The following is a 26,498-nucleotide window of genomic DNA, read 5'->3' as shown; positions in this document are numbered from 1 at the left end:
ACGTACATAAAACTTTATGAGATTTTTCATATATCATTATCTACACAGATAGAGATGATAATTTTCTTAATATGTAAATAAGAGCAACTACAAATAATTAAGAAAAGCACTAACACCCCATAAGAAAAATGGGCTAAGGACACAAAAGGTCAATAAACATATGAAAAAATAAAAATTCAGCCTCTAGATATCAGAAAAATGCAAATCAAAACAATGAGATACCTTTGATAGTCCATCAAATTGGTGAAGATTAAATATTATGTTATAATTAGTGATGTTAAGGGTACAGTGAAATAACTACTCTCACATATTGCTGATAAAGTAATATTAGAAAGATATTAATGCAGAAAGGAAGGTAATTTTGCAATATAGAGAGATTCTTTTAAAGTTTCATACAATTTAATTAAGTGACCCACTTCTAGGAAAAAGCCAAAGAAATTATGGTATATTTATATAATGAAATAGGATGCTGCTACTATAAATCAAATTCTAAAGGAATATTTAATGATTTGAGAACATGAAATGACTACGGTAAAAAGCAGAATGCAAAGCAGAGCGAATAATGTGATAAATTTTATAAAAGAAAACAAAAAGAAGAAAAACATTATATAGAATGAAATATAACCAAATATTATGTGTAGTTATGTCTAGGTGACATGTTATTATTTATTTTTAAAGATTTCAAAAATATTTTATAATATATTTGTTAATATTTTTGTTTCATATTTTTTATTTTTGTTTTTCTAAAATTCTTACAAGAAGTATGTATTAATTATATAATAAGAAAGATATTTTAACAGTATATGTCCAAGTTCTTACTTCAAGGAGCTCACAGACTAGTGGAGGAATGAGAACTGTAAACAAGAGTTTCCTTTACACGATACCATGTGGTCAGTAGGATGACAGAGGGAGACAGGCAGGAGAGTCTTCATCAAGGAGGGGACATTTGCACAGACTTGAAAGATGACAGGGAAATAGACAAAATAATGCACTCAAGGGTATCACAGAGCTCTCATAGGTTGGCTACAGCATTTTTTATGCTCAACTAAGCACAAGTTAATATTAAAAACAGGATTTTGCAATATTGTCAAAATATTGACCATTGTTGAAGGTGAGTGGTGGGTACATGGAGTTAATTATGACTCTCTTTGCTTTGGAGTATATTAGAAAACATTTTTTGAATAAAAGGCAAACCACTCCCCCGCAAAAAAATAGGTTCAGATTTTTAACAGAATCAATTGCCAGAGTGAGTAAATCACTTCCTTACAAATATGACCCAAACATTATCATCCCACATTAAAAAAAAAAAATGGACAGAAAGAGAAGGGAAAGGAAAACCACAAACATGGCATGAACTTGCTTTTGAAATTAAAAAAATAAAGTTTCATTCTAGATGTTAGCAACTTTCTTCCCAAGGCAATACTGATTATACACACACATTTTCTCTCTCCCTATCTCTCTCCCTCACGCTCTGTCTCCCTTTCTGTCTCTCGTCCCCTTCAGAGAGAGTTCCTTCCGGGGGCAGACACATGTCTGCTTCTAGAGACATGAGCAGGAGTTCTCAGAAAAGTCAGTCGTAACAGTCAGGAACAATGCTCTGTGATGTTTTCTCATTTCTGCACAGCCAGGGGTCTCTGAGCACAGATTGTGGGGAACCTGCATTACAGGACATTTGAAAGGTAAACACACTTTGCAAGATAGAGGATATCTCCTCTCGAGCACTTCTCAGAGCCACTGGCTCACATTCTAAGAGCGAGAGACCCAGGGAAGCTTCTCTTCAATCCCCTGGAGCCACTTGCTTTCATCCTGAGGGCAGTAAAACTCAGAGCCATTTGCTTACACTCCAGGAGTGGAAAAACCTGTGGAGACCTCCTTCTCTCTCCCCAGAGAGGATTTGTTTACATTCTGGCGGGGCTACTAGGCTAGCCATTCTTTTTTCTTTTTTAAAGATTTTATTTTTTCCTTTTTCTCCCCAAAGCCCCCCGGTACATAGTTGTCTATTTTTAGTTGTGGGTCCTTCTAGTTGTGGCATGTGGGATGCCACCTCAGCATGGCTTGATGAGCGGTGCCATGTCCGCGCCCAGGATCCGAACCTGTGAAACCCTGGGCCACCGAAGTGGAGCGCAAGAACTTAACCACTTGGCCACAGGGCTTAGGCCAGCCATTCTATATAAGCTCCATGTTTCACCATCTGAGTCCCCTCCTATGGTACACACCCCACTATACACACACAGGATATGTCTGGCTCCCACTATGTTGCCCTTTGGGGAATCAGAGCATGGAGAACCACCATAAACTGCTCTGGATAAATAGTCTGATCTTTGATCCAGAAATCTCATGTTCACATACACACACACACGTATCATATATGCATATCTACGCATATCATATATACATATCCACATAATTCTTATGTATGATATACACGAACATATACATACATATGCACATGTATGTATGTATATGTAAACTGTGCTAATCAGAGAACGTTTCAGATCCTTCACAGTTTCAGACTTAAAAGCCACACTCTCAAAAAAGCCCTCCAAGCCCAGCCCCAGTGGGTTAGTGGTTAAGTTCAGCCTGCTCCGTGTCAGTGGCGCGGACCTGCACTCCTCTGCTGGTGGCCATGCTGTGCTGGCAGCCCACATCCTAAAAAATAGAGGAAAATTGGCATGGATGTTAGCTCAGGGCAAATCTTCCTCAGCATAAAAAACTCTCTAATAGATTCTGTCCCCACTTCACCTCCTGTCCCTCCTCACTTCAATTATCCTGGTTAAGAAGTCAACCAAAGGGATTTTTAATGCAAGCAAAACAATTTAGTAAAACACCAAATTAATTGTTCTCCTTTCTAATATCAAAGATGCCTGATAGTTTTCTTGGTTCCGTTTGTTCTCCGTTTCTATGGTTTGGCCCCCCCGCCCCGCCCCGCCTCTGCGGCTGAGGCCATGCAGCCCTGAGTCTGTTAGCCACTCAGCTGCCCCTCAGCACCTGGACCACGGTCACCCTTCGTGGTCAACTTTCTAAAATGCTGTGCTCCCAGCACTCTACACTAGAGCAAGCAGGAGTGCTCTCGATGAGCAGTGAACTGGAGCAACAGGAAATCGGGTACAGTCCTGCTACAGAAGCTTTCAAAAGGGAAAAGAATCACACAAGAGTTTCGATTGCCGCCAAATCTTGAAAACAGCTACATTCTGAGCTGGTTCTCTTCCCCACGCTCTGCAAGGAAGAGCCCCAGTCCTAGTCCTGCATCTGTTCTCACGTGCTGTTCTGACTCAAATCTGTTTTAAAGATTTCCATGGAAAATCCCCAGGGATTGAAGAGTAACTTACTCCAGACATTTGGATATGGTGGGATTGGAGAGGTAACGGAAGAAATATTTGAAACGCCTGACTGTGGACCATGGTGGAAAAAACTTCTATTCAGCTTATGTTTTTTCAATACTCTGATCAACGAAAGAAACAACTGTGGAATATTCGGCTGGAATATTGCTTATAAATTTAGTTCTTCAGACTTGGAGGTAAGTGAAGTCTTAAAATAAACAATAGCAATAGATAAATAACAATTAGGTACAAACCGAGAGCCTACTATGTTTCTGCACAAATACGAAGTGTTTTTCACGGTGGTAAGAAAATGAACTCTGTAACTAGGCAGTAACAGCTGATGTTTCAAAGCATGGACCCTGAAGCCAGTTTTTCCAAATTACGGCTCCACCACTGATAGCTGTACAAGTTTTTAATCTGCTGGGTAAACTCATTAACCTCTCTGGGTCTTAGTTTCCTTGGCCAAAAAAAGCAGGGTAGGGGCAGGGAGGGCAAATGCCGGCACTTGCTCGGAAGGGCTCTATAAAAGCCAGGCCGTTGCAGGTAAAGCCGAAGGACAGTGCCTGACACCCATGAGCCACTGCAAAGTGTTTGTTGTTTTCACTTGTTCATTTAAAGCAAGAGACCCAAGGTGGGGGCGGGTGGAGTTTAGCTTAATAGTCTTTCTTTACCATTCTCTATACAGAACCTTCTGTTTGTGCTTACCATTGCAGTGTGTTTTCGTTATCGCACAGTAGCTGTGTAGGAGCTCTTCCTTAAATCTTTCCCTGGTTAGCCTCCTTGCACTTGTGCTTCCAGCACAGGACACTGCCTTGGTCACCCTTAGAGCAGATACCAAAAACCTTTCTGAGGAAAATCTTGGTTCTGCCTCCGGGTGTCTGTCGCCTAGACCCACCCGAGATGGGCCCCTCCCTGTCTTCCATGGCTTCATCGGTCTCTTCAGTTTTCACAGGAGGCTGTCACACTCACTGCCAGCTCGACTGTCAGAGAATCTGCTTCTGCGCCTAACCAGATGGTCACCTAAAGCACTGCACTCGGGGTCCCTGTCCAGGACCACGAGCTCAAGCACACTTCTGTCCAAACCTTACCCAAAGCTTAGTCAAAAGGCAAACCATATATTGGGGGGAAATGTCTGCACCCTATATTAGACAAACGGTTAATATGCTCATTATGTGAAGATTTCTTATAAATTAATAAGGGAAAGAAAAAAACACCCCAATAGGCAAAGGACATGGATGGGCAGTTCACAATATACATACAAAAAGGCAATAAGAGTATGAAAATTTGTTCAACTTCATCAGTAATTGTGATGGTTAATTTTCTATTTCAACTTGCTGGGCCACAAGGTCCTCGGACATATGGGCAAACATTATTCTGAGTGTGTCTAAGGGGGTGTTTCTGGATGAGATTCATATTTTTTTTCTTTCTCCCCAAATCCACCCGGTACATGGTTGTATACTATAGTTGTGGGTCCTTTTAGTTGTGGCAGGAGATTCATATTTAAATCAGTAGACTGAGTAAAGCAGATTGTTCTCCCTAAATGTGTGTGGGCCTCAGCCAGTCAGTTGGAGGACTGAATAGAACAAAAAGGGAAACCCTCCTGCCTGACTGCCTTGGAGCTGGGACATTGGTTTTTTCCTGCCTTCAGACCTGAACTGAAACATCTGCTCTTCCTGGGTCTCGAGCCTGCTGGCCTTCAGATGGGAGCTACACCATCAGCTCCCCCGAGCCCCCCCCCCCCCGCCAACTACAGATCTTGGGATTTGTCAGCCTCCATAATTGCATGAACCAAGTTCTTATAATAAATCTCTTCCTATATGTATATACATCCTATTGGTTCTGTTTTTCTGGAAAGCCCCGACTAACATAGCAATCAAGGAAATGCTCATTAAAACCTCAGTGAGATGCCGGCGTTCACTACCACAGTGGCTGAAATAAACAAAGAAACAAAAATGCAGAGAAGCAGGCACTATCTTATACTGCTGTGGGAATCAAATTGTTATTAACTTTCCGGAAGGCAACTTGGTAATATATATCAAAAGCCTTTAAAAAATTCCTATTGTTATTGATGTAGAAAGAGATAATCACCATTATAGGATTGATTGATAAAGCTGGGATATGGCAGAGTATGCATCGAATGATCCCATTTCTGCAGACATGTTTATACTATATATTTAAATGTACACTAAACTGTCTGCAAGGGAAACGAATGGTGGGATTATGGAAGGTCAGGAGTTAGAAGGTACCTGGTCGTGCACAGAGCTTGGGTGAATACCAGCAGCGTCACCTGGTGCAGGCTGGAATCCATGGATGCTGCTGCCCTTTTGGCCTTTTGCAGAGAGGGCTGCTTAAGCCAGAAGCGGTGGGTACATCATGGCACTGTTCTCTAGGAGAGTTTCCCCCACTTATTGTCCCTTTTTATGTGGCAATTGTGAGAGCAGCCTTGCCAATGGGAGAGAAACGGACCACCTCGGCGCTGAACTGTCTGAGTTTGGGTGCCTGGTGTTCAGGAAGCTGTCTAGAAATTCCAACTGCTAACCCCTTGGAACTTTGTGGGAAATTGGATTTATGCTCAGCCCCTCTCATTAAGGAAATGGAAACTTCCCGCTCAGTGGGAAGTTGAGTTTGGACACAGCTCCTCCCACTAGGGGGAGTCCCAGTCCCAGCTAGCTCCTTGTCATGAGACTGGAGAGAGTTTCCTCTGGGGCCTGGCATCTGACCCGTGCTATCTGCTAGTCCATAGGACTAAACATCAATTATCTTCCACCAGATGCAGGGCGAGCGCCACTGAAAGCTCCCCCAAACCTGGACCTGAGCCCCAGAGACAAGACCAAGAAAAATAACTTATCTAACGAAATCCAGTGGCCAAAGAGAGAAAGAACACAAGAAATAGAACAGCAAATGATAAGAGCCTGTCAGGACCTAAAAGCTCATTCACATACACCATTCACACACTGGATTTTTTTAAGTGAGCACATATCAAAGATTGTTTTAGCTCACTGATGGAAGAACCAACAGATTGGTAAAACTGATTTTTAAAAGTATAAGACAGCAGAAGCATTTATAGTAACTGAAAGAAATAGTCATGAAATATGACTGCTAAGTTACACACAAAACTGGTAAATGCCCCACAGGCAATAACATTGTAACCTTTGAGTTGCAATTTTCTTTATGAGCCAGAACCATTTGTATTTCTACATGACAAAATTCATTTGCATTGTCATCAGAAAGAACCATATACAGGGCTATCAGTTTTCTATAAGTTAGCATCCACTCTGACAGAGTTTTAAAGTGCTGTAATCAATAGGAACAGTAGGTCAAAACAAAAGTAGATGTTCCTGGAGGGGTCCATAATCCTTGAATGAGCATATCAGCTGATGTTCCAATATGACATCAAGAAGATATGTGGTCCTCCTTTTGCCTATTTCCAAAGTTTGGAGTTTTACTTTTTTTCTTAACAGCTCCATTTTTTATATAATCTCCAAAGATTATTCATTGTCACAAAAGAAAAAGGGCAGGTATCGTTGTGCTCTGGCCTGGTTCATTCCACGTGTGTGGCCAGAGGAGTTAACTAGTGCGTAGGCTCCATGCTCTGTAGTCAGCAAAATGGAGCTGTAAACACACACCATGATTTTTGAACTAAAAAAAAATGAGATAGATGAACTGAAGGAAAGAATGGTCGTGGTTGAAACTTGAGTTAAGGGCTGGAAAAATCAAATAGAAGGAGTAACCCAAGCATAGGAAGAAAATTACAAAAAGATGGAAATCATGAGGCAAAAATTAAGCAGATATTTGAAGGGTAACCTAATATTCAAATGATATGAATTCCTAAGGAGAAACTGGAATAAAAATGATATGAATTCCTAAGGAGAAACTGGAATAGATGGAGAAAAACAAACTAAGAGGAAAGCTAGTTTATTTTCCCTGAACTGATGACAGATTTGAGTTTGCAAATTGAAAATCTCACTGATTCAGGCTGACTAACTCAGTGATTGTAAAGACATAATTTGGACATAAGCTAGAAAATTCCTGAAATCCAAGCTTCTGGGACAAGTTATAAGAGAAAATAATGACATTAGACTTGTCTTCTACATCACTGGCTGGGAGATAGTGGCATAACATCCAGAGAAGCTGAGAGAAGACTAGTCTAGGGATCTTGTTCCCAGCCAAGATGTCATTCACCCCGTGAGAGTCAAAGACGGATATTTGCATATCAGCAAGGATTTAATCATGTATAATTCATGTTGTCTATCTGTGGAAAATGCTTCAGTAATATCTGTAACTATGCATAAATATATCAGAACAGAGACCCAAAGGAAAGAAAAATGAAAAGAAATGGAAACTGCGGTGAGCAGTTTATTGTTAAGCGTTGCAGTGAACTGTTAAATCTAAATGGAGGATAATAAACTGTCGAGGTGAGTAGTCTAACTGCTGAATATAGATTATCTAAAGGGAGAGTCTCACTACAAGAAAAATTCCCAGAATGGTCTTAAGCTAAAAATGCTAACGTATTTCAACAAAACCTGGGAGTTGGAGTGGAGGGGACGTGTAGGTGAGGGGCGGAGAGGAAAAGCCGTCTGAGTTTTCGTGTGAGGAAGGTCAGGAAGCAGAGGTTTTCTGAACCTGCCACCTTATTGCTGGTCCCAAAGTTAGGGAGGACAGAGAAGGAAATGCGGAAACTGGAACACTTCGGTGAGGAAATATTTGATGTCTTCTTTTCACTTGAAAAAAGAAATGTTATTTCAATATGAATTCAAGGAAAGGAAGGGAAACCTGTAATGGGAACCCTATAATGTTTAAATTAACAAGGAATAAAAAGAAAAAAGAAATGACAATTTGATCAAAAATAAGAGGGAGGGAGAGAAACAACAAAGTAAAAGAAATAACATAAAGTCGTACGAAAGCAATATTATCAGGCATCATATGCAATATAAATGGACTGCAGTCTCTCACTGAGACATATGCAAGTTATAAGAAAAAGACAAACTCGTGAAGGAAGCTTCCAACTGCCAAGAAAATAGGAACAGCAAAAAAAAGCAGAAATGGAAATATTAATAGCAGACAAGATGGAAGTTAACCTCAAAAAGCACCAAATAGTAGAAATAGAAACACTTTATGAAGATATAACAGTCATGAAAATAGTTAACTTTTATAGAGTACTTCCTCTCAGGCATGGTTTTAAATGTTTTATGGATTAATTAACTTAAGGCTCACAACAACCAATAAAGAAGGGAGTATTATCCTCATTTTACAGTTCAAATACAGAAAGTTAAGTATTTGCCTAATTAGTAAGCAGAACAGACACGATTCAAACACAGGCAGTCTAGCTCAGAGTTTCTAGAAGCTGTGCTTTCAGCCATGACGCTGTATGGTCTCTGTGTTATCAAACAATAGCTTACTGTAGCAAAAAATACATATATGTATGTATAGAGAGACACATTCATATACATGAACATATACGTTACATACATGTATATTCATATGTAATTATTGTGGACAATTTTTAAAAACCTCTTTCAGAATTAGATAGCTTTAATAAGCAAAAATAAGACAGAATACAATAATATAATCAACAAACTTGATTAACAGATGTATATAGAGCTAACATCCCTCCAGCAGACAGCACATACCTTTTCATATATCTAAGGAACTGTTCCAAAACTCATGAACGTGGCCACAAAGAAAAATCTTTAATGATTTTATGGGTCACATTTTCTGATCATAATCTAATAAATTTGACCCCAAAAAATGTATTAAATTGGAAATTAAGAAACATGCCTTTAGATAAGCCTTTTATCAAAGAGGATGTTAAAAGGGAAATCACAAAATATCTCAAGCACAATGGACATGAGACTACTTCATACCAAAAATGATGTGACAGTACAAAACTATGCTCAGAAAAATTTTTTAAAACTCTATGGCCTTAAATACCTTCATTATTGAAGAAGAAATGGAGGAAATTAATATTCATCTTAAGATATTAGAAAAAAACAAAAGGAACTAAAAGAAAGAATAAATATAATTTGTAATTTGAATGAAATAATATACAAAAAAGTAATAGAAAAGAAAAATAAATCCAAAAATTGGGTTTTGATAAGACAAAGTTTGAAAATCTAGATGAAGCTGATGATTTCCCAGAAAATAAGAATTATCAAAATCAACTCAGAAAGAAATGGAAATTTTGAGTAGACCAATTGTCATAAGAGATATTGCAAATAATAGCAGAATGAAATAGTTTCATAGCTTAGTTCACTCTGACCTTTAAAAAACAAACGTATTAATGTTATTTAAACTATTCTAGACCTTAGAAAAAGATAGCAATCTCCCTGATTCATTTTATGAAAACAACATAATTTTAATATGAATACCTATAAAGAAAATATACATAAGAACTATAGGCTAATTTCACTTAGGATTTGATGTAAAAATTCTGTATAAACTGTTAATATGTTTCAGCAATGAATCAAAAGAATAATACACTGATGAAGTAGGGTTTATTCCAAGAATGCAAGAATGGCTCAATATCTGGAAATCTATAATCTTAATTTATATGATCATATCAATAGATGTAGAAAAGGCTTTTCTTATGACTTCAGGCGCCATTCCTGATAAGAACTCTAAAATCTAGGATTAAAAGGAGGTACTTAAATATGAAAAAGACTACCAAAAAACGACAGTGTATATCATTCTAAATAGCCAAACACTGAAATGGTTTCAAATAAAAGCAAGAATCAGACAGGGATGCCTATCATCATTCAACATTGCCTTCAAAGTTCTGCTAAATGCAATCAGATAAGAAAATTATGTAATCTGTATTAATGCTGTGAAAGAGAGAAAAAAACTATAAGATATAATTGTATATCTAAAAAACTTAAAAGACTAGTTTTTAAAAAACCTACTAGAAACAGAGAATTTGGTAAAGTAGCTGGATAAAACTATAAATATGTAAAACCCAAAAACTCTTCCCAGCAATAAACACCTAGAAATGAAAGGAGGAAAACATAGTATGTTCACAATCATGATAAAAACATTTTAAATATTCAGGAACAAATTTAACAAGAAATGTATGTATCTTAGATAAAGAACATTATAAATTAGGAGGAAAAAAGAAGAATGACATTTGTTGAGATCTTAAAATGTTCTGATTGCTTTATGTGAATTATTTAATTCTCACAACAATCTTATGAGATAAATTCACTAATTATCCTCATTTTATATATAGGGAAATAAAGGCACAGGACACTTAAGAAACTTGCCCAAGTTACACTGATAAGTGGCAGTCTGATTCCTTTTTTTAATCCTGCCTTCTCTAAATAAATACATTCTGTGTTCTTAGATGGGAAGACTTCCCATCTCATAAACTACCAATTCTTCCAAAATTACTAATCAAATTTAATGCAATTCCAATTAGAATCCTGTTAGGGAGATTTTGAAATTGATAAAATGCATGTGGAAGAAGAGATGCTGAAGAATAAGCTAGAAACGTTCAAAAAATAAAAATACTGCAGGAATCTTCCTTCACCAGGTATCAAAACATACTAAAAATCACTGTGCTATAATCAGTATTATTTGGCAGAAGTAGACAATGAATCAGTGGGACATAATGGAGAATGCAGAAATTGATCTGAGTTTATATGAAATTTTAATATTTGACATAGAAAGTATTTTAACTCAGTAAAGAGGTATTTTTTTAAAAAGTCAATGATTCTTGCACAACTGGCCATCCAGCTGGAAGAAAATTACTTTGGCTCTTTATCTTATACTATATGCAAAAATAAATTCCAGAATGGAGTAAAATTTAAAGGTATTATAAAACAATAGAAACCTTTAAAACTAAATCTAGGAGATTACATATACATCCTAGAGTTGGAGACAACTTCACCAAAATTGGAAACCCAGAACCACAGAAGAAAAGATAGGCATATTTGATTATAAAAACTTTTGTATGGCAGATGGTGACAAAATAGTCAATAGACAAATCACAGATTTAGGATAATATTTGCAATGCAAATGACTGACAAAAGTTACTATCTATAATACACAAAAAGCTCTTACGTATTAACAAGGAAAAGACCAATAATCCAAAGGAAAAATAGATAATGTACAGAAGATTAAATCTTGACCAATAGACATAAAAAAAGATGCTCAAAATAACCAGTACCGGGTGAAATACAAATTAAACTAACAACAAAGTACTACCTATCAGACTGGCAAAAGTTAAATAAATCAGCACCTCTTTCTATGGCAAGGATGAGAGAACGGTGACAAAGAATCCTTTCACACACTCTTAGCAGAAATATGAATTGTTACAGCCATTGAACAATGAGAGCCATTGCAGGACAGTGCGTATGCTAATCTAGCATTTTTAGAAGAAAGGAAGACAGGAAAACAGAGAAAAAAAGATGGAAGAGAGGGAGGCAGAGGGACATGAGAAATAGTCAAAGGACAGAAGGAGAATAGAAAGGAAGAGAGGGAGAGAGGAAGAGAAGAAGGAAGATGTAGAAGGAGAAAAGGACAAATGAAATCAATTTATGTGCGTATAGTTACATAGAATATCTGTGTGAGGGTACCCATGAAATTGCTAACAGTGGTGGCCTGAGGGAGGGGATCTGATGGCTAGAGTGGAGGGTATGAGAAAACTTATTTGCCTTTGTTTATCCTTTTGTACCTTCTTAATTCAGTACCGTGTGGTTCTTTTGGCTATTCAAAAATAATAATAATAATTAAGTAGTTCAATGTTTGTTCAACAACAACAAAAAAGAATTAATGGACAGGGGCCAGCCCAGTAGCATAGCAGTTAAATCCGGGTGCTCTGCTTCAGCGGCCTTGGGTTCCCCGGTTCAGATCCTGGGCGCAGACCTGCACACTGGTCATCAAGCCATGCTGTGATGGCATCCCACATAGAAGAACTAGAAGGACTTAGAACTAGCATATACAACTATGTACTGGGGCTTTGGGGAGAGAAAGAAAAAAAGAGGAAGATTGGCAACAGATGTTAGCTCAGGGCCAATCGTCCTCACCAGAAAAAAGACTCCTTCTCAAAAAGTAAAAGAAATACTTTTTAAAAAAAGAATTAATGGACAAAAATGTATATCCTAATATTTTTATTCCTCTTGCTATTTCCATATATTTTTAAAGAGGAAATATATGTAGCTGTTTGAGAGTTGTTGATTTTATGTTAAAATATCCACATAAGCTGAAAACACAAACTGAAATAATAACTAGTGGATTTTCTAAAGGTTGCCATAAAGGTGTTGAAAGATGTCCTGAACGCACAGTCCGATGTCCCGTGGCCGGCATTGCGCTACCTGATTGGGGAAGTGGTTTACGGTGGCCACGTGACTGATCACTGGGACAGGCGATGTTTAAACACCCTTCTCCACAACTTTTGTAATCCTGAAGTGCTGAGAGAGGACTTCAGTTTCTCTAATGATGAGGTAAGGAAGGAATTTATTTTCTTCCATTACTTGATTATTTTTAACTAAATATTGCTGCATTATTTAAAATCTATATTTAAATAAATTCTAATGTTCACTTTCAATGGCTTTTATTAACTTTCAGTGTTACAAAAGTAAGTTACTATTACTCTGTTCGTTACCATTTCATTTATCCATCCATCCTCTCAAGGCCCTCCACAGACAACCTGGAGATGACCTCTGTTCTCTCCATTATACCAGGCCCCTACCCAACTTATAAACATCACCCAGATGGCATTGTCTTCCTTCTCATCTTCCATTCATATCTCCTATGGTGAGAAATTCCCACCCATCAAAACTGCCAAGTCCTACCTCCACACTCTAACCTGTAGTCTACTCTATTAAATACAGCCTTATGTTGGACAGTAAGTAAAAAGAATGATAAAAAAATGGTTCATGCCCTCTGGGAAACTAGAGTACAAAATAGAAAGCACAAGGAAGCAGAAGCAAGTTAACATTTATTGATGGACTATCCCATGCTAGTGAATTTATCTATCTTTCTCATTTAATGCTCAAAACAACCTTGTGAAACAGACGTTATTCCCACTTTACAGATGAGGAAACTGAGGTTCTCAGCCTGCAAGCACATACAGCTAGGAAGGAGAGCTGGGATTCAAGAATTTTACCCCTGCCCCAAGCACTCAAGAAGATGAAACTCTGCCTCTTCTCTCGTCCTGTCTCTGCTTAGTGTCTAGCCTCTATCCAAGCCTCCACCTTTGTGGAGGTTTAGACACCAGCAGTTGTGTGGGTTTTTTTCCTCTCTTTCTCTCTTTTCCCAACGAGAAAGTTATACGAGGGTATCGTGCGACTGCACTTTATAATACAAGGGTCTCAGATGTAGCTTTCGTTGGAATTGTCTAGAGTATGCCACCTACGAATAAGAAGAGCCTTCTGTATAAAGTTTCATGGGGAAATATTGTCTTCATGCACTACCAAAAGTAGATATCTCACTAGGCAAAAACTGACCGTTTTTGAATTTTCAGATATGTCATCCAGTGCCAGAATCTGCCAGCATAAAGGATTGCATACACATTATCCAGTCCTTACCTGACGAAGACCCTCCTGAGCTCTTAGGATTGCACCCTGAGGCCACGAGGGCCTGCAGGGAGGTCCAGGGCCAGAAGTTCATTGACAGTCTCATTGCCATGCAACCGAGAATTACCACTACCGACCTCATGATCAGGTAGGAGCTCACTAGGGAAAGTTACTGGCTGAAAATTATTCACTATTCATTTGAAGAGATATAGTATACAACTTATAGAAAAATACTAAACTAAATTCTCCAAATGACACAGAAACAAGCATACACACACATACATAATTACCAAACATATAGTAGGTACTCATTAAATCTTTGTTGAGTAAGTGCTTGAATTGTACCTGGTGAGTAGTATTTTTAAACCAAATTTGTTTAGATGTGAAATGTCATGTTTACTTCTATAGGACAGGAAACAATGACCATCATAATAAGCAAGAGGACAGTGTGGTCAAGAGGAGCTAGCCCTGCTCTTAGAGGTCTGTGTTGATTATCTCTCTTATTAGCTCTGTATCCAAGGTCGCACTGCCTCAATAGCCTTATCCTACTTGTCCATCAATGAGATTAGGGACAAGTCAGGGATATTGTGAGGTTTAAATGGTGTAACACATGGAACCCAAAATCTCAGGCCTCCTCAGCCTGTGACCATAAAATGAAATCATGTTTGTTAAGGCCAGAACTACATGGCTTAAGCCCTCAATGGCTTGATTGCCAAAAGGATAATCCTACTCTCCCCCGCCCCCGCCCTGCCTAGAAACTGTGTTCCTGCTATTTCTAAACATCTCCAAGGGTGCTCATTCCTCTCTGCTCAGGAAATTGATGACACACAGGCCTCTCTGCATCTCTGCCTTCCTTGCTATGCCTGGGTTCAAATCCCAGCTCCATCACTTGACTTTGTGAACTTGGGGGAGTCAATTAAGTCTTTCTGTCTCAGGTTCACCACCTTCAGATCAGAGATAATAATAGTACCTATCTAACAGGGCTGTTCTAAGAATACAAGTTCCTCATGCATTTAAGTTCAGTTTAGAAATCTAATTTTTCAATTTGTAAGTCTAACAAATTTTAACAATCACTTTAAAAGGTCTTTGAATAGTGTTTGGTTCCATTTAAAAACTTAATTAAACACTTTCAAGTATATTAATATTATTATAAATGTAATATACTTCAATTTTCTGACTGCCAAACCTCAATTCTTTCAATAATTCTTAGAAATCTAATAATTAAACAAATAAATATGATGAATCTTAAATTCTCTTATAGTTTCCAGTGTTATATCAGTTTAGCTGGATTTCAACTTAAAGCCATAAATTTAAACCACTTTCTCAATTATCTCTTTTAAATTGGAGTCACAAGGCTGACCTCTAAGGTTTTAAGAACTTCACTTGTCTTAAAATTACAAATATTTAAAATGCCAACATAAATAGATTCCTCAACACAAAAATATTTTTACTATGATTTGGGTTCTATCAATTCTCTCTATACCTAATTCTAAATCTTCCCAGAGTTGAAAGATGCTTACCAGTTACCAATTTTATCACTTTGCTTGATTTTTTAGTTTGCCTTCTCAGTTTGCTTAAGGTTGAAAAAAAACAAGCAAATAAACTAAACAAAACAGAGATTTTAACCAAAAAATGAATTGATTCTTGTTGGCAACACTCAGAGGATGCCTTGAACCCTGTTTGTAGTTGTCATTAAGATAATAATAAATCCATAACTCTGTGAGGTAGTGGTCACATTGCCCACATCCCTGGATTCCAATTATATGTTATTTAATAGTTCTGTGTACTCATAGATAGGATTTTACATTTCTTTGGCTCTTAGGATATATGTATACTTTTTTCCATCTACCTCTAAAACCTCTGAACCCACTGGAATCCTGTGTTCTCTCATAGTCTTCCTGTCTCTTTGGACCATGCAACTCATGTTAAAATGGCATCTGATTGGATTCTCGCTATAGCTTTGGGTGACTATTTAGTCATATCTTCTACAGTCATTCCACTGACACAAAATAAAGAGAACTGAACTCTCGCTTCACTGACAGAATGAATATATCCTATCTGTGACAGAGAAAGAAAGCTGTACACATAGAGAGAGAAGAGTACTTAATCGGAAATTCTCCAGTATGTCCCCAGAATATCAGGTTGAATTTCTTGCAGGCCCTACAATTCTAAAGATTAATTCTGTACTTTCAGCATTCAACAAATACACCAGTAAGAGATGAGATTATTATAAGGGAATGCTTTTAATAAGCCTACCAAATATCTTTATTAATGTCCCTTTGGTCATTTTGGGGGGCTATGATTATTGCAGTTATGCTGGCTTTGCTCAAAACGTATTAGAAACTTGTCTGTGAGACTTGACTTGAGAGATCTATCACATTCAACTACTGTCCTCAGTGGTAGCAAATCTTTGCCCTTTGAAGATGTTTGACTTTTGGAATCCTTCAATCTTTTGAATCAGTTGAAGCCACCTTGGATGAATTCCACTGAAAACAAAGTGTGACAACAAAGCAAGGAAACATATGACTTCCTGTGAGTTGTAAACTGGCTCTGAACTAAATCCATAGCTGTAGCTTCCAGATTATCACTTACTTTGAAGGATGACATCCATTTGGCTGTGTGCAACCTGGAACATTTATTGAAAAACCAGTCCCCACCAGTATGTAGAGTAACAGAGAGGGAACTCAGAAGAGGAGTGTGCCACTCCCTACTGTCCACTGACTGTTTAGGGAGCACCTGTCACCACTCTGAGCCCTGCTGTCCTCGACTTTAAAAGGATCACAAAGAGCTCCTCCAGCTTGAGTGCTGGAGCACCAGCTTTAGTGCAGATGCTTTCTGATGATGAATATTTTATGAAGAAAACTTTAAAAATACTTGTTTCCTTGCAAATGTCTAAAGTGAGTTGGTCAGTTTTCTTATCTGTAAGATGAAATGAACTTGTTGGTCTCTATAAGTCTCCACGGTCTCTGTATCATGGTTTTGTGACTCTGTGAAGCTGTGTTTACCTCCAGATGGCCCTAAACAGAGGACCCCCTAGATTAGACAGATCTGTATCTCATTCTTCTCTTGATTTCTTTTGCAGTCGTGAGCAGAGTAATGACGAACTGGTGATGAAAATTTTATCTGACATGCTAAAGCGGCTGCCACTGTCTGTGGAGAAAGAAAAATGTGCTGGAACTCCAAGCACCTTGAAGAGCATCATGTCAAGCCCCACATGGGAGTCACTTTATAAAGGTCTCAAAGGTAAGCATGGGACCTCAGCTTCTTTCCCTCACCTCCGCCTCCTCAGGAATGGACTCTGGCACACAGAGGATCCACAGAGGTGAAAGGCTGAGATGAGACAAAAGCTAAATCTCTACTACTCCTTTCTGTCTCCAAGTTGGGAGATGGGGATCAGAGAAGAAAGTGATACAGTAGGGCTTGGGGGAGTGGGCACATGGCCCCAAGACTAAATGTGCAGAAATAATAATTGTAGCAAACCAGAAAGGAGAAGAGACTCTAAAGAGCTTCTAGTTCTCTTTTCTTTTTGCCTCTCTGCCTTCTGGAACAGCATTTTGGGCAATGAGGTTTAGATGGGCCCTCTGATGGGAGACGTCTTGACCTGAGGAACTAAGGGGAGGGAGGGCAGGCCCAGAGGAGACAAGCAAACCTGGTTGTCCGGAGTTGGTTCCAGGCCCAGCTCTGAGGGGCTGAAGTATTGGACTGTGGTAAATTGTCCAGTTAAATTTTCAACACTCATATTTTAACCCTTTAAAAAAGATTTATTTTGGAACCAAATGTTGGGCAGTAGTCTATCAAAACAGTACTATTGTTGAGTTTAGATCAACAGTTGGCAAACTCGGACTTGCGGGCCAAATCCAGCCCATTGTCTGTTTTGGGACAGCCTGCAAACTAAAATGTTTTTACTCTTTTAATGGTTGAAAAAATCAAAATAAGAATAGTAGTTTGTGACACATAAATATTATATGAAATTCAAATTTGAGTGCCCACAAATAAAGCTGTATTGGAATACAGCCATGCTTATTTATTTCCATATTATCTATGGCTGCATTCACACTGCAGTGGGAGAGCTGGGTAGGTGTGACAGAGACAGTATGGCCCACAAAGCCTAAAATATTTACTAACTGGCCTTTTGCAGAAAATGCGCTTTGATCCCTGGTCTAGACACATGAAATTCCTTTAATTTCCAAAGCCTATATTTCTCCATGTAAAGCCTCATTTTATCTGAAGGATATAATAATTTTGTCTCTTTTTTTAACCTAGGCTATGATCCCCTTGTCCATAGTGCCATGCTAACTTTTTTGAGCCTAGAAATTGAACGATTTGATAAGTTATTGTTTGTTATACATAAATCCTTGAAAGATCTTCAGCTTGCTATAAAAGGAGAGATCATCCTCACCCAAGAATTGGAGGAAATCTATGATTCTTTTCTTAATACCAGAGTGCCTACATTGTGGCAGGTAAGCAATTATTCTTTCCTATTTATTATTTACTTGCTTGATTGAAATAAATGTACCAGTTCCTGGGACAGGATAAGTTTACCATGGTGTGTGCACACAATGAAATATTAGCTAAGCATTGAAATTTGCTGACATACTTTTGGTGTGAGAATATATTAATAAAACCTCTAGGGGGCAATTTGGGAATGCCTCTTAAATAAATTTATCTAAGAGGTGTTTATCACACAACTGTTTATAATTGCACAAAGCTGAAAACAGCTTGAATATGTATTGATAGGAATCTGGTTGGAAAATTATGATATATCTAAATAGTGAGGTATGTGCTGACATGGAAAGATCTCTAAGATGTTAAATTTTTTTTAAAGTTTTAGAAAAATACATCATTTTTAAAGATCATAAAAACATATACATATACATATATATATACACTTATATAAAACATATGTGGTTGTCATGCATATATGTGCTTATAAAAACACCTGTATTCTTTAGATTCAAGAAATCCAAATTAAACTTTTGGAAGAAAACGCACCAACAACTGTTAACAATAGTTACCTTATGAGGGAGACTTGAGGGTCTTTGTGGGGAAACAGGCTTTGATGTTACATTTTATGTGTCATTGTATCTGATTGTACTATTTTGATTTTTTTGTCATATTCATGATTTTTAAATAGTATAAAATTTCAAATGTTTCCAAAGAAAGTATGAGCTTCTTTTTCCAGTAATGGCAAGGTAGCTTAATAGGACCAACTTCTCCATGAAAGCAACTAGAACTGCCTGATTGAAAACTTTTAATAGTACCAAATGCATCAAAGAGCTGAAATGTAGTGAAGAATTAACAGGCCAAAACTCAAAGCAAGAAAATATAAAGGGAGCACACCAATTGTTTTTCCCTGAGAGTATTTGCTAATCCTAACAAAAGGGCGGTTCAGTTTTGGGGTTTTTTGTGGGGGAGGGGAAAAAGCCAATCCCAAGGCCCACCCCAAGAGGTGTCTGAGAAATAACACACATACACACGCTCATATGAAAGGTGAGCCAGAAGTAAGCCTCAACCACCCCCCCAGGGGTCTGCAAGAGAGAGTTGCCTTTGCACAAAAAAGAACGTGAGGTAGGGGGAAGAGGGGAGAAAAGAAAACCTGTTCCTGAGCCATGGTAAACTACAAAGTCCCCCTTTAAAGGATTTGCAGCCCAGATTTAGTGTAAAGTACGCTTGGAAAAGCGATCACAAAGTCTCTCTGGGAGAAGAAACTTTCCTTCTGAGCCTCAGGGAATCTCACAAATATTTTGCAAGGAGAATGAGCAATCAGTTAAAAATAGCCAAGCATACACAAAAACAAGGCACCATGAGTGAGAACTGCATCAGAAATAACAATAGTACAAACTGACCCAAAAATGTCAGATATGTGAATTATCAGACATAGATTACAACAAAATACTTACTATGTTTAAAGGAATAAAGAGATTTAAACAAGCCACATATTTTTCAGGGAACAAGAAATTATTAAAAATGACAGAGCAGATTTGAATAAGAATCCAGAAATGAGAAATACATTAAATAAATTTTAAAACTCCGTGGACAGCTTTGGCAAGAGATTGGACGTAGCTGAAAAGAGAATTAGTAAACCAGAGAATAGATCAGAAGAATGTATTCAGAAGGTAGCCCAAAGAGACAAAAGAATGGAAACTCAAGAAAGAGCTGTTAAGATTCACGGAGGGAAAAGTCAGAAGGTCCAACATAAGTTTAATTGAAGTTCAGAGGGAGAGGAGAGGATAAAGCAGAGGTAATAATTAAAGGGATAAGATCTGAGAATTTTCCAGAACTGATAGATGTCAGAAATTCAGTAAATCCCAAGCAAGATAAAAAAAAATTTTTAACTTACTCATAGACACATCTTAATAAAACTGCAGAAAATCTAAGAAAAACCTTAAGGGCAGCTGGGGGAAAAAAGGTAACTTTCAAGGGAGTGGAAATGGTATCTTCACTATGTTTAAAGAAATGAACTGTTAAACCAAAACTGTGTATATAAAACTTTCGTTTCAAAAATGAGGATGAAATAAAACAGACCAAAAAGAGAAAAAACAGAGAATTCAGGCTTAGCAAATGCTAATGGAAACTCTAAATGATGTACTTCAGGCAGAAGGAAAGATAAGAAATGGAAGCTCTGAAATGAAAGAAGGAATGAAGAGGGAAAAAGTGGTAAATGAGGTAGTGAATAAATTCTGACAAAAATACATCAATACTAATGTCCACGATAAAGAAGGATAGAATGTTTAACAATTTGAAATGGAAAGACTGAGAATAAAAACAATCAACAATAACATCTAAGCCAGGGTCGGGGAGTATATGGAAACTTTGGGTCTTGTATTATCAAGGAGGAGGTTAAAATTAATATTGACCTTTAGTCTTTGACAAATTAAGTATGCATGCTATAATTTTTAGAGTAACCACTAAAACAACTGAAATAAATCGAATACCTTCCACAGTAGTAGAGGAGGGAGAAATGCTCATTATATTGTTTTGTGAATAAAGAACTTTTTAAACATTCAAATTGCATATACAGTATGATCTCAGCTATATAATAAGTATGTAAACCCTTGCACATGGGTATCAAGAGACATGTATAAAAATATTCAGATCATTGTTTAAAATGGTACAGTACTGAAAACAACTCAGTTGTGTCATTCACAATAGAATGGATAAATATATGGTATATTCATCCAATAGACTATACAGTAGAGAAAGTTAATGAGCTACAGCTACAAGCATCATGAGGATGATGCTCATAAATAACAATGAAGCTCACACACACACACACACACACACACACACACAGAGTCAATCCTCATTATTTGTGGATTACATTTTTGTGAATTTGCCTACCAGAAAAATTTTTTTGTAACCCCAAATCTACAGTCACAGTGCTTTTGTGGCCATTCGCACACGTGTGCAAGTGGTGAAAAATTTGAGTCCCCCTCTGTGCACATTCCTAGCTGAGATCAAAGCAGGTGACACTCCGCCCTCTTGTTCCAGCCCTCCTAGTGTAGACAAGTGTTCTTTTCACTGTCTATTTAGTGCCAGCTTTTTTACATTTTTCTGCTTTTTCTTGGTCATTTCACTGTTTAAAATGGCTCCCAAACATAATGCTGAAATGTTGTCTAGTATTCCTATGCACAAGAATTCTGTGAAGTGCCTTATGGAGAAAATGGATAAGCTTTGTTCACTCATGAACTATAGAGCTGTTGGCCATGAGTTCAATGTTAATGAATCAACAATAAACAGATAAGATGTCTTTAAACACAAACACACACTACGCAAGATAATGTGTTGATTGGTTGACAAAAATATGAGCAGGAACAATGGTTCAGTATTCACTGATGCAGTGTTCATGACAACTTTACAGAACATAACTACCGCAAATAAGGAGAACCAACTCTGTGTGTATGTGTGTGTGTGTGTATATATATGAGAGAGAGAGAGAACTGGAGGAAAATATACAAAAATAACAGATTTCCTCTGAGTGATAGAATTATGAGTGACTTCTATTTCTGCCTTATACTTTTCTATATTTTCATATTTCCACAATGAGAATATATTGCTTTTATAAACAGAACAAAATTGAATGACATTTTTAAATTAAAAAATAAAAACAAAACAAAAAGATGAAATGATTGCTGGATCATGGCCTTAAGCAGAAAATCAATTTGTAAAAACAAAATTTCTTAGAACATGAATAAAATCAGCCATGAAGTTCTGGAAGTACAGAGTAGGAAATTAACAAGGATTGTTTAAAAGATAAGCATGAGATTGGACACAAAAACCTTTGCTCCAGAAGTTAAATTCTCCCTTTATAGTCTGCGCCAGCTCTTCCCAAAACCCTGAATACTATACCAAATTAAAAACTTATATAGACATGTGAAAAGGTGCTCAACATCATTCGTCACCAGGGATATGCTAATCAAAACCACAATGAGATACAATTTCACACCCACTAGGATGGATAGAATCAAAAAGACAGATAATAACAAACATTGCAAGGATATGGAGAAATTGGAACCCTCATATGTTACTTATAGGAATGCAGCATGCTGTAGCCACTTTGGAGAACAGTCTGTAAGCTCCTCAAAAAAATAACATAGAGTTACCGTTTGACCCAGCAGTTTCACTCCCAAGTATATACCCAAGAGAAATTAAAGCATATGTCCACAAAAAAACTTGTCATGAATGTTCATAGCTGCATTATTCATAATAGCCAAAAAATGAAAACAACTAAAATATTTCTGATGAATGGACAAACAAAATGTGGTAGATATATAAATATATAGATACACAAACACATTATACAATGGAATGTTATTGGGCCATCAAAAACAGTGAAGTACTGGTGTGTGCAACAACATGGATGAACCTTGAAAACATTATGCTAAGTGAAAGAAGGCACAAAAGACCACATATTATATCATTCCATTTACATGAAACATCCAGAATAGGCAAATCCATAAAGACAGAAAGCAGATTCGAGTTTGCCTAGGGCTGAGTATGACAGGGATTTGGGAAGTGAACGCTAAAGGGAGTGGCGAGTTTTGTTTTGAAGTGATGAGAATGTTCTAAACTTGATTGTGGTGACAGTTGTACAACTCAATGAATATGCTAAAAACCATTGAATGTACACTTTAAAGACAAATCTAATGACAGCGATGTGCCTGTCTCTAATCCCCACAGAGACACGCCTACAAGTCATGCAAGCCCCTGAGTTCCTGGGTCAATGATCTCATCCAGCGACTGAATTTCTTCAACACCTGGGCCAAAATGGCTTACACTGCACTGCATCATCGGTATGGATGAAAGCCGCTTCACCTTTCTCCCTGACTTTTTCTTAGAGCCTAACCACTTACAACGTAGTCTCACATGCTTGGCCTCTTTGGGTTCTCACAACAACATGTGAATTAAGCTAGAGAAGGATTCTTAGCTTCCGTTTAGGATGAGGAAAGGGAGAGCTAGAAGCTGAGAATCTCGTCCAAGCTCACTTGACTCTGAAAGACAGACAGAACCAGAACCTAGTACATTTCTCTTTCCATTATTCTACGCTGTGTCTCATGAAACTAGCAGGGGGAAATATGAAAAGAAATAAGAATTAGCTACATGCAATTTTTAAATGTGTTTAAAACATAATACAAAATAATTTGAAAAGCTCGAGGGTGGCTGCCACTTGCTGAGTGCCCCAGTGTGTTTCTGTCACTCACTTAACGCTATAGTAACCTGTGATGGGAAGTACCTGCTATCACTCATCATCAGCCTCATTCTAGAGACGGAGAAACTGAGGCACAAAGATAGGAAGTAACTTGCCCAAGCTTGCACAACTAGAAGGTGGAAGCATTGAGATTTGAACCCAGAAAATCTGGTTCCAAAGTCTGTGCCAACTGCCTTTGTACCATTTCACTATAAGCGAGTGTTACTATATACCTTTAGAGAGGTCAGTAACTCAAAAACAAACCACAAGACTCCGCAAGGCCCAGCCAGGACTCCCGCCATAGTAACAACATCCCTTGTTACCCAAATCCATGGCCTTCCAGCGCTGTGTGGTCTCATGAGGTTTAAAGCCATAGCTGGCTTCCATTAAGGCACAGGACAAGGGTCCTGAGTGGGGAGAGCTTGCGATGAAAAGGAAAGGAGGGACCTAGAAGGGGCTGGAGGAAGTTGCTCTGATCTTGGGAGAGCGTGCAGTTATTATGCCCTTAACCACCCTGACCTGTGGTCTGCCTCCCAATAGGTATATGAAATTTATCTCAACTTGGAAGCAGCATGTTCCATCATCTAGCCAAAAACGCAAAGACTCTGCTGATCAGAAGAGTGATCTCCTTGAAGGATTTCCTGCAAGATACTGGCTCCCAGCTTTCTTCTTTCCACAAGGTGAGCATGAGAAGCAGGACCAGCCCCACACCTGGCCCAGGCAAGTTTGGACCCAGTCCCTCCACCACCACTCTCCCTTTCTCCCTCCCCTTTAGGATGAGAGGCCCAAAAGACAGCCCCTGCACCCCTACAGGTACCAGGGCTCTCACATGCACCAGAACGGTCTCTCTTCTCCCTCCCCACCCCACCTCCCTCCCTCCCCCTAGCTCCTCACACACCAAAATAGACCATCCTTGTCAGACCTCGCCTGCACCGTGGCGAGTGTCTCACTTGCTCATCTCTAGGCCATTGATTCTGTGATGTCAAAGGCCAACACCAGCTCCCTCCCAAAGGCCACTACATTTTGAGGGGACTCCTGGAGATGGGCACCTACCCAAAGGCGTTATTCTGCGCTTCAGCCATTTCCATTCATCTATTGATTTAACACGAATTAATGAATGAGTGTTAGCTGGGTCCTGGGCCCCACCTGCTCAGCACAAATGCCCATCAGGAAAGACAGACATCCAACCAGAAGGTGTTACAACGATGTGCAGTTGGGGGTGTCACAGGAATCGTAAAGGGCGGCCCGAGGCTGTGAGCTCCGTGCGGGCAGGAGCAGGCTGGTTCCACGCCCTGTTGTGTCCAGCACCTGAGAGCCCTCAGCACCTCAAAAGCTCTGGATAAATATTTGAAGAATGAATGAATGAATACTTTTGGAGCATAAAACAGAGGGACCTAAACTAAGGGTCAGGGAAGGGCACCAAGGAAATAACTTCTAAGATGAGTCTTGAAGCATGCTACCAGGTAAGTGTTATCCAGAGGGGGCAGAAAAAGAGAACAATTCACACCCTTACATAGACCTTACTGGGTGCCAGGCTGTGTTCTAAGGACTACAATCTCTTAGACTTCTTACTATTACTATCCCTATTTTCAAATAGGAAATCCTTGGCACAGAAAAGTTAAGTAATCTGCCCAAAGTCACACAGCTAGTAAGTGACTGAACCAAGATTTGAACTTAGCCTGTCTGACTTGAAAATTTACAACTGACCTCTGCACTAACCTGGAAATAGCATCCTTATTAGAGAGAATACCATTCAAAGGCCCAGAGGTGAGAGAGAAAAAAGCACATTACAGAAACCAAATGTTCATTATGGTCGGAGTGAAAGACTCACAAAGAGAGGATGGCATAGGGTAAAGCTGGGAAGATAGGCATGGGCAGGCTCCCAGGGGCTGGATAAACGCACTAAGGGAGTCTACTCCATCCAGCGGCAGTGGGGACCACTGGCATGTTTCAGGCAAGGGACGTCATGATCTGATGGCTGCAACACAAAAGAAGGGCAGGGGCAGATTGGAAAAGCACAAGGCTGGAGTCTGCTTTGTTCTCTAGGCAAGAGCTGGTGTGACCTGGAGTAGGACAATGGTAGTGGGGTAGAAGACTAGAAGGATGTTTAGGAAGCAGAACCAACTGGACTCCATGTTTGAGAGGATGGGCTGGGAGGGAGGAAGGGGTAAACATGACTCACAGCTTCGTGGCTTGGACAGATGGGTGGATGCTGCTGTCATTACTGAAACAGGGAACACAGGGAGAGGAGCACGCTGATGAGGAATAAAATGATAGTCTTGTCAAGTTTGAGCTGTTCGGAGAATACAAACACCACGTCTGGCAAGCAGTTGGTTATACGGGGCTGGAGCTCAGGAGAGATGTCTGGGCTAGACAGAGACCATGGTCAGCAGTCACTGGGCACTTCAGACAAAGCCACAGTGTGACGGCTGCCACCACAGGCACAAAGGTGGTCAAACCCAGGTCTTGTCTCCTGGAGCCTGCAACTGTCTGACAGGTGCACAGAGGAGGGCAGGGTCACTTCTGCCTGGGTGGGCCTGTAGAGCCGGCTCCTCGGGCTTTGAAGAATTATAGGGAAATCTAGGAAAGACCATCCAAGGCAGATGGCATGAGCAAAGACCTCAAGTCAGGTGCATTGTCCTCTGGATATTTCATATAGCAGCAGAGTAGGCATGACATGCCAATAGGGCAGGGTTTTAACTGCCCAGGAAAGGAGACTAAAATTCAGTCTGTGAGCACTGGTGTGGTAGATTCTGGGCAGGGGCATTACATGATCAAGAAGTGGGACGAAGCTACTAAACTGACAATTTATGCAGAATGGATTCCACAAGGGAAAGAGGAGCTGGTGGCAAGAAGAGCAATTAAGATTTGTGTTAGGTATCTTGGTATCAAGATACAGAACACAATCCAAACTTGCTTAAGCAAAATAGGGCAAGTTCTAGGCTCATATAAATGGAAAGGAAGTCAAGGGGTTCCGGG

At 38.9% G+C, this 26,498-nt stretch overlaps 1 protein-coding gene across 1 annotated transcript in view; it reads left to right on the top strand.

Annotated features, from left to right (window-relative positions):
* Positions 1-26,498, top strand: part of DNAH14 (dynein axonemal heavy chain 14) — a 417,787-nt gene that overhangs the window by 379,995 nt on the left and 11,294 nt on the right. Inside the window, exons 78-84 of the mRNA XM_070602297.1 lie at positions 3,290-3,517; positions 12,560-12,757; positions 13,780-13,979; positions 16,914-17,074; positions 18,095-18,291; positions 23,012-23,124; positions 24,060-24,199. Of these exons, the coding sequence (XP_070458398.1) occupies positions 3,290-3,517; positions 12,560-12,757; positions 13,780-13,979; positions 16,914-17,074; positions 18,095-18,291; positions 23,012-23,124; positions 24,060-24,199 (1,237 nt within the window). The remainder of the gene's footprint in view (positions 1-3,289; positions 3,518-12,559; positions 12,758-13,779; positions 13,980-16,913; positions 17,075-18,094; positions 18,292-23,011; positions 23,125-24,059; positions 24,200-26,498) is intronic.

Source organism: Equus przewalskii, chromosome 31, assembly GCF_037783145.1.
Source record: "Equus przewalskii isolate Varuska chromosome 31, EquPr2, whole genome shotgun sequence".
Lineage (NCBI taxonomy): Eukaryota > Metazoa > Chordata > Mammalia > Perissodactyla > Equidae > Equus > Equus przewalskii.
This window is presented reverse-complemented; position numbering and strand designations above follow the sequence as displayed.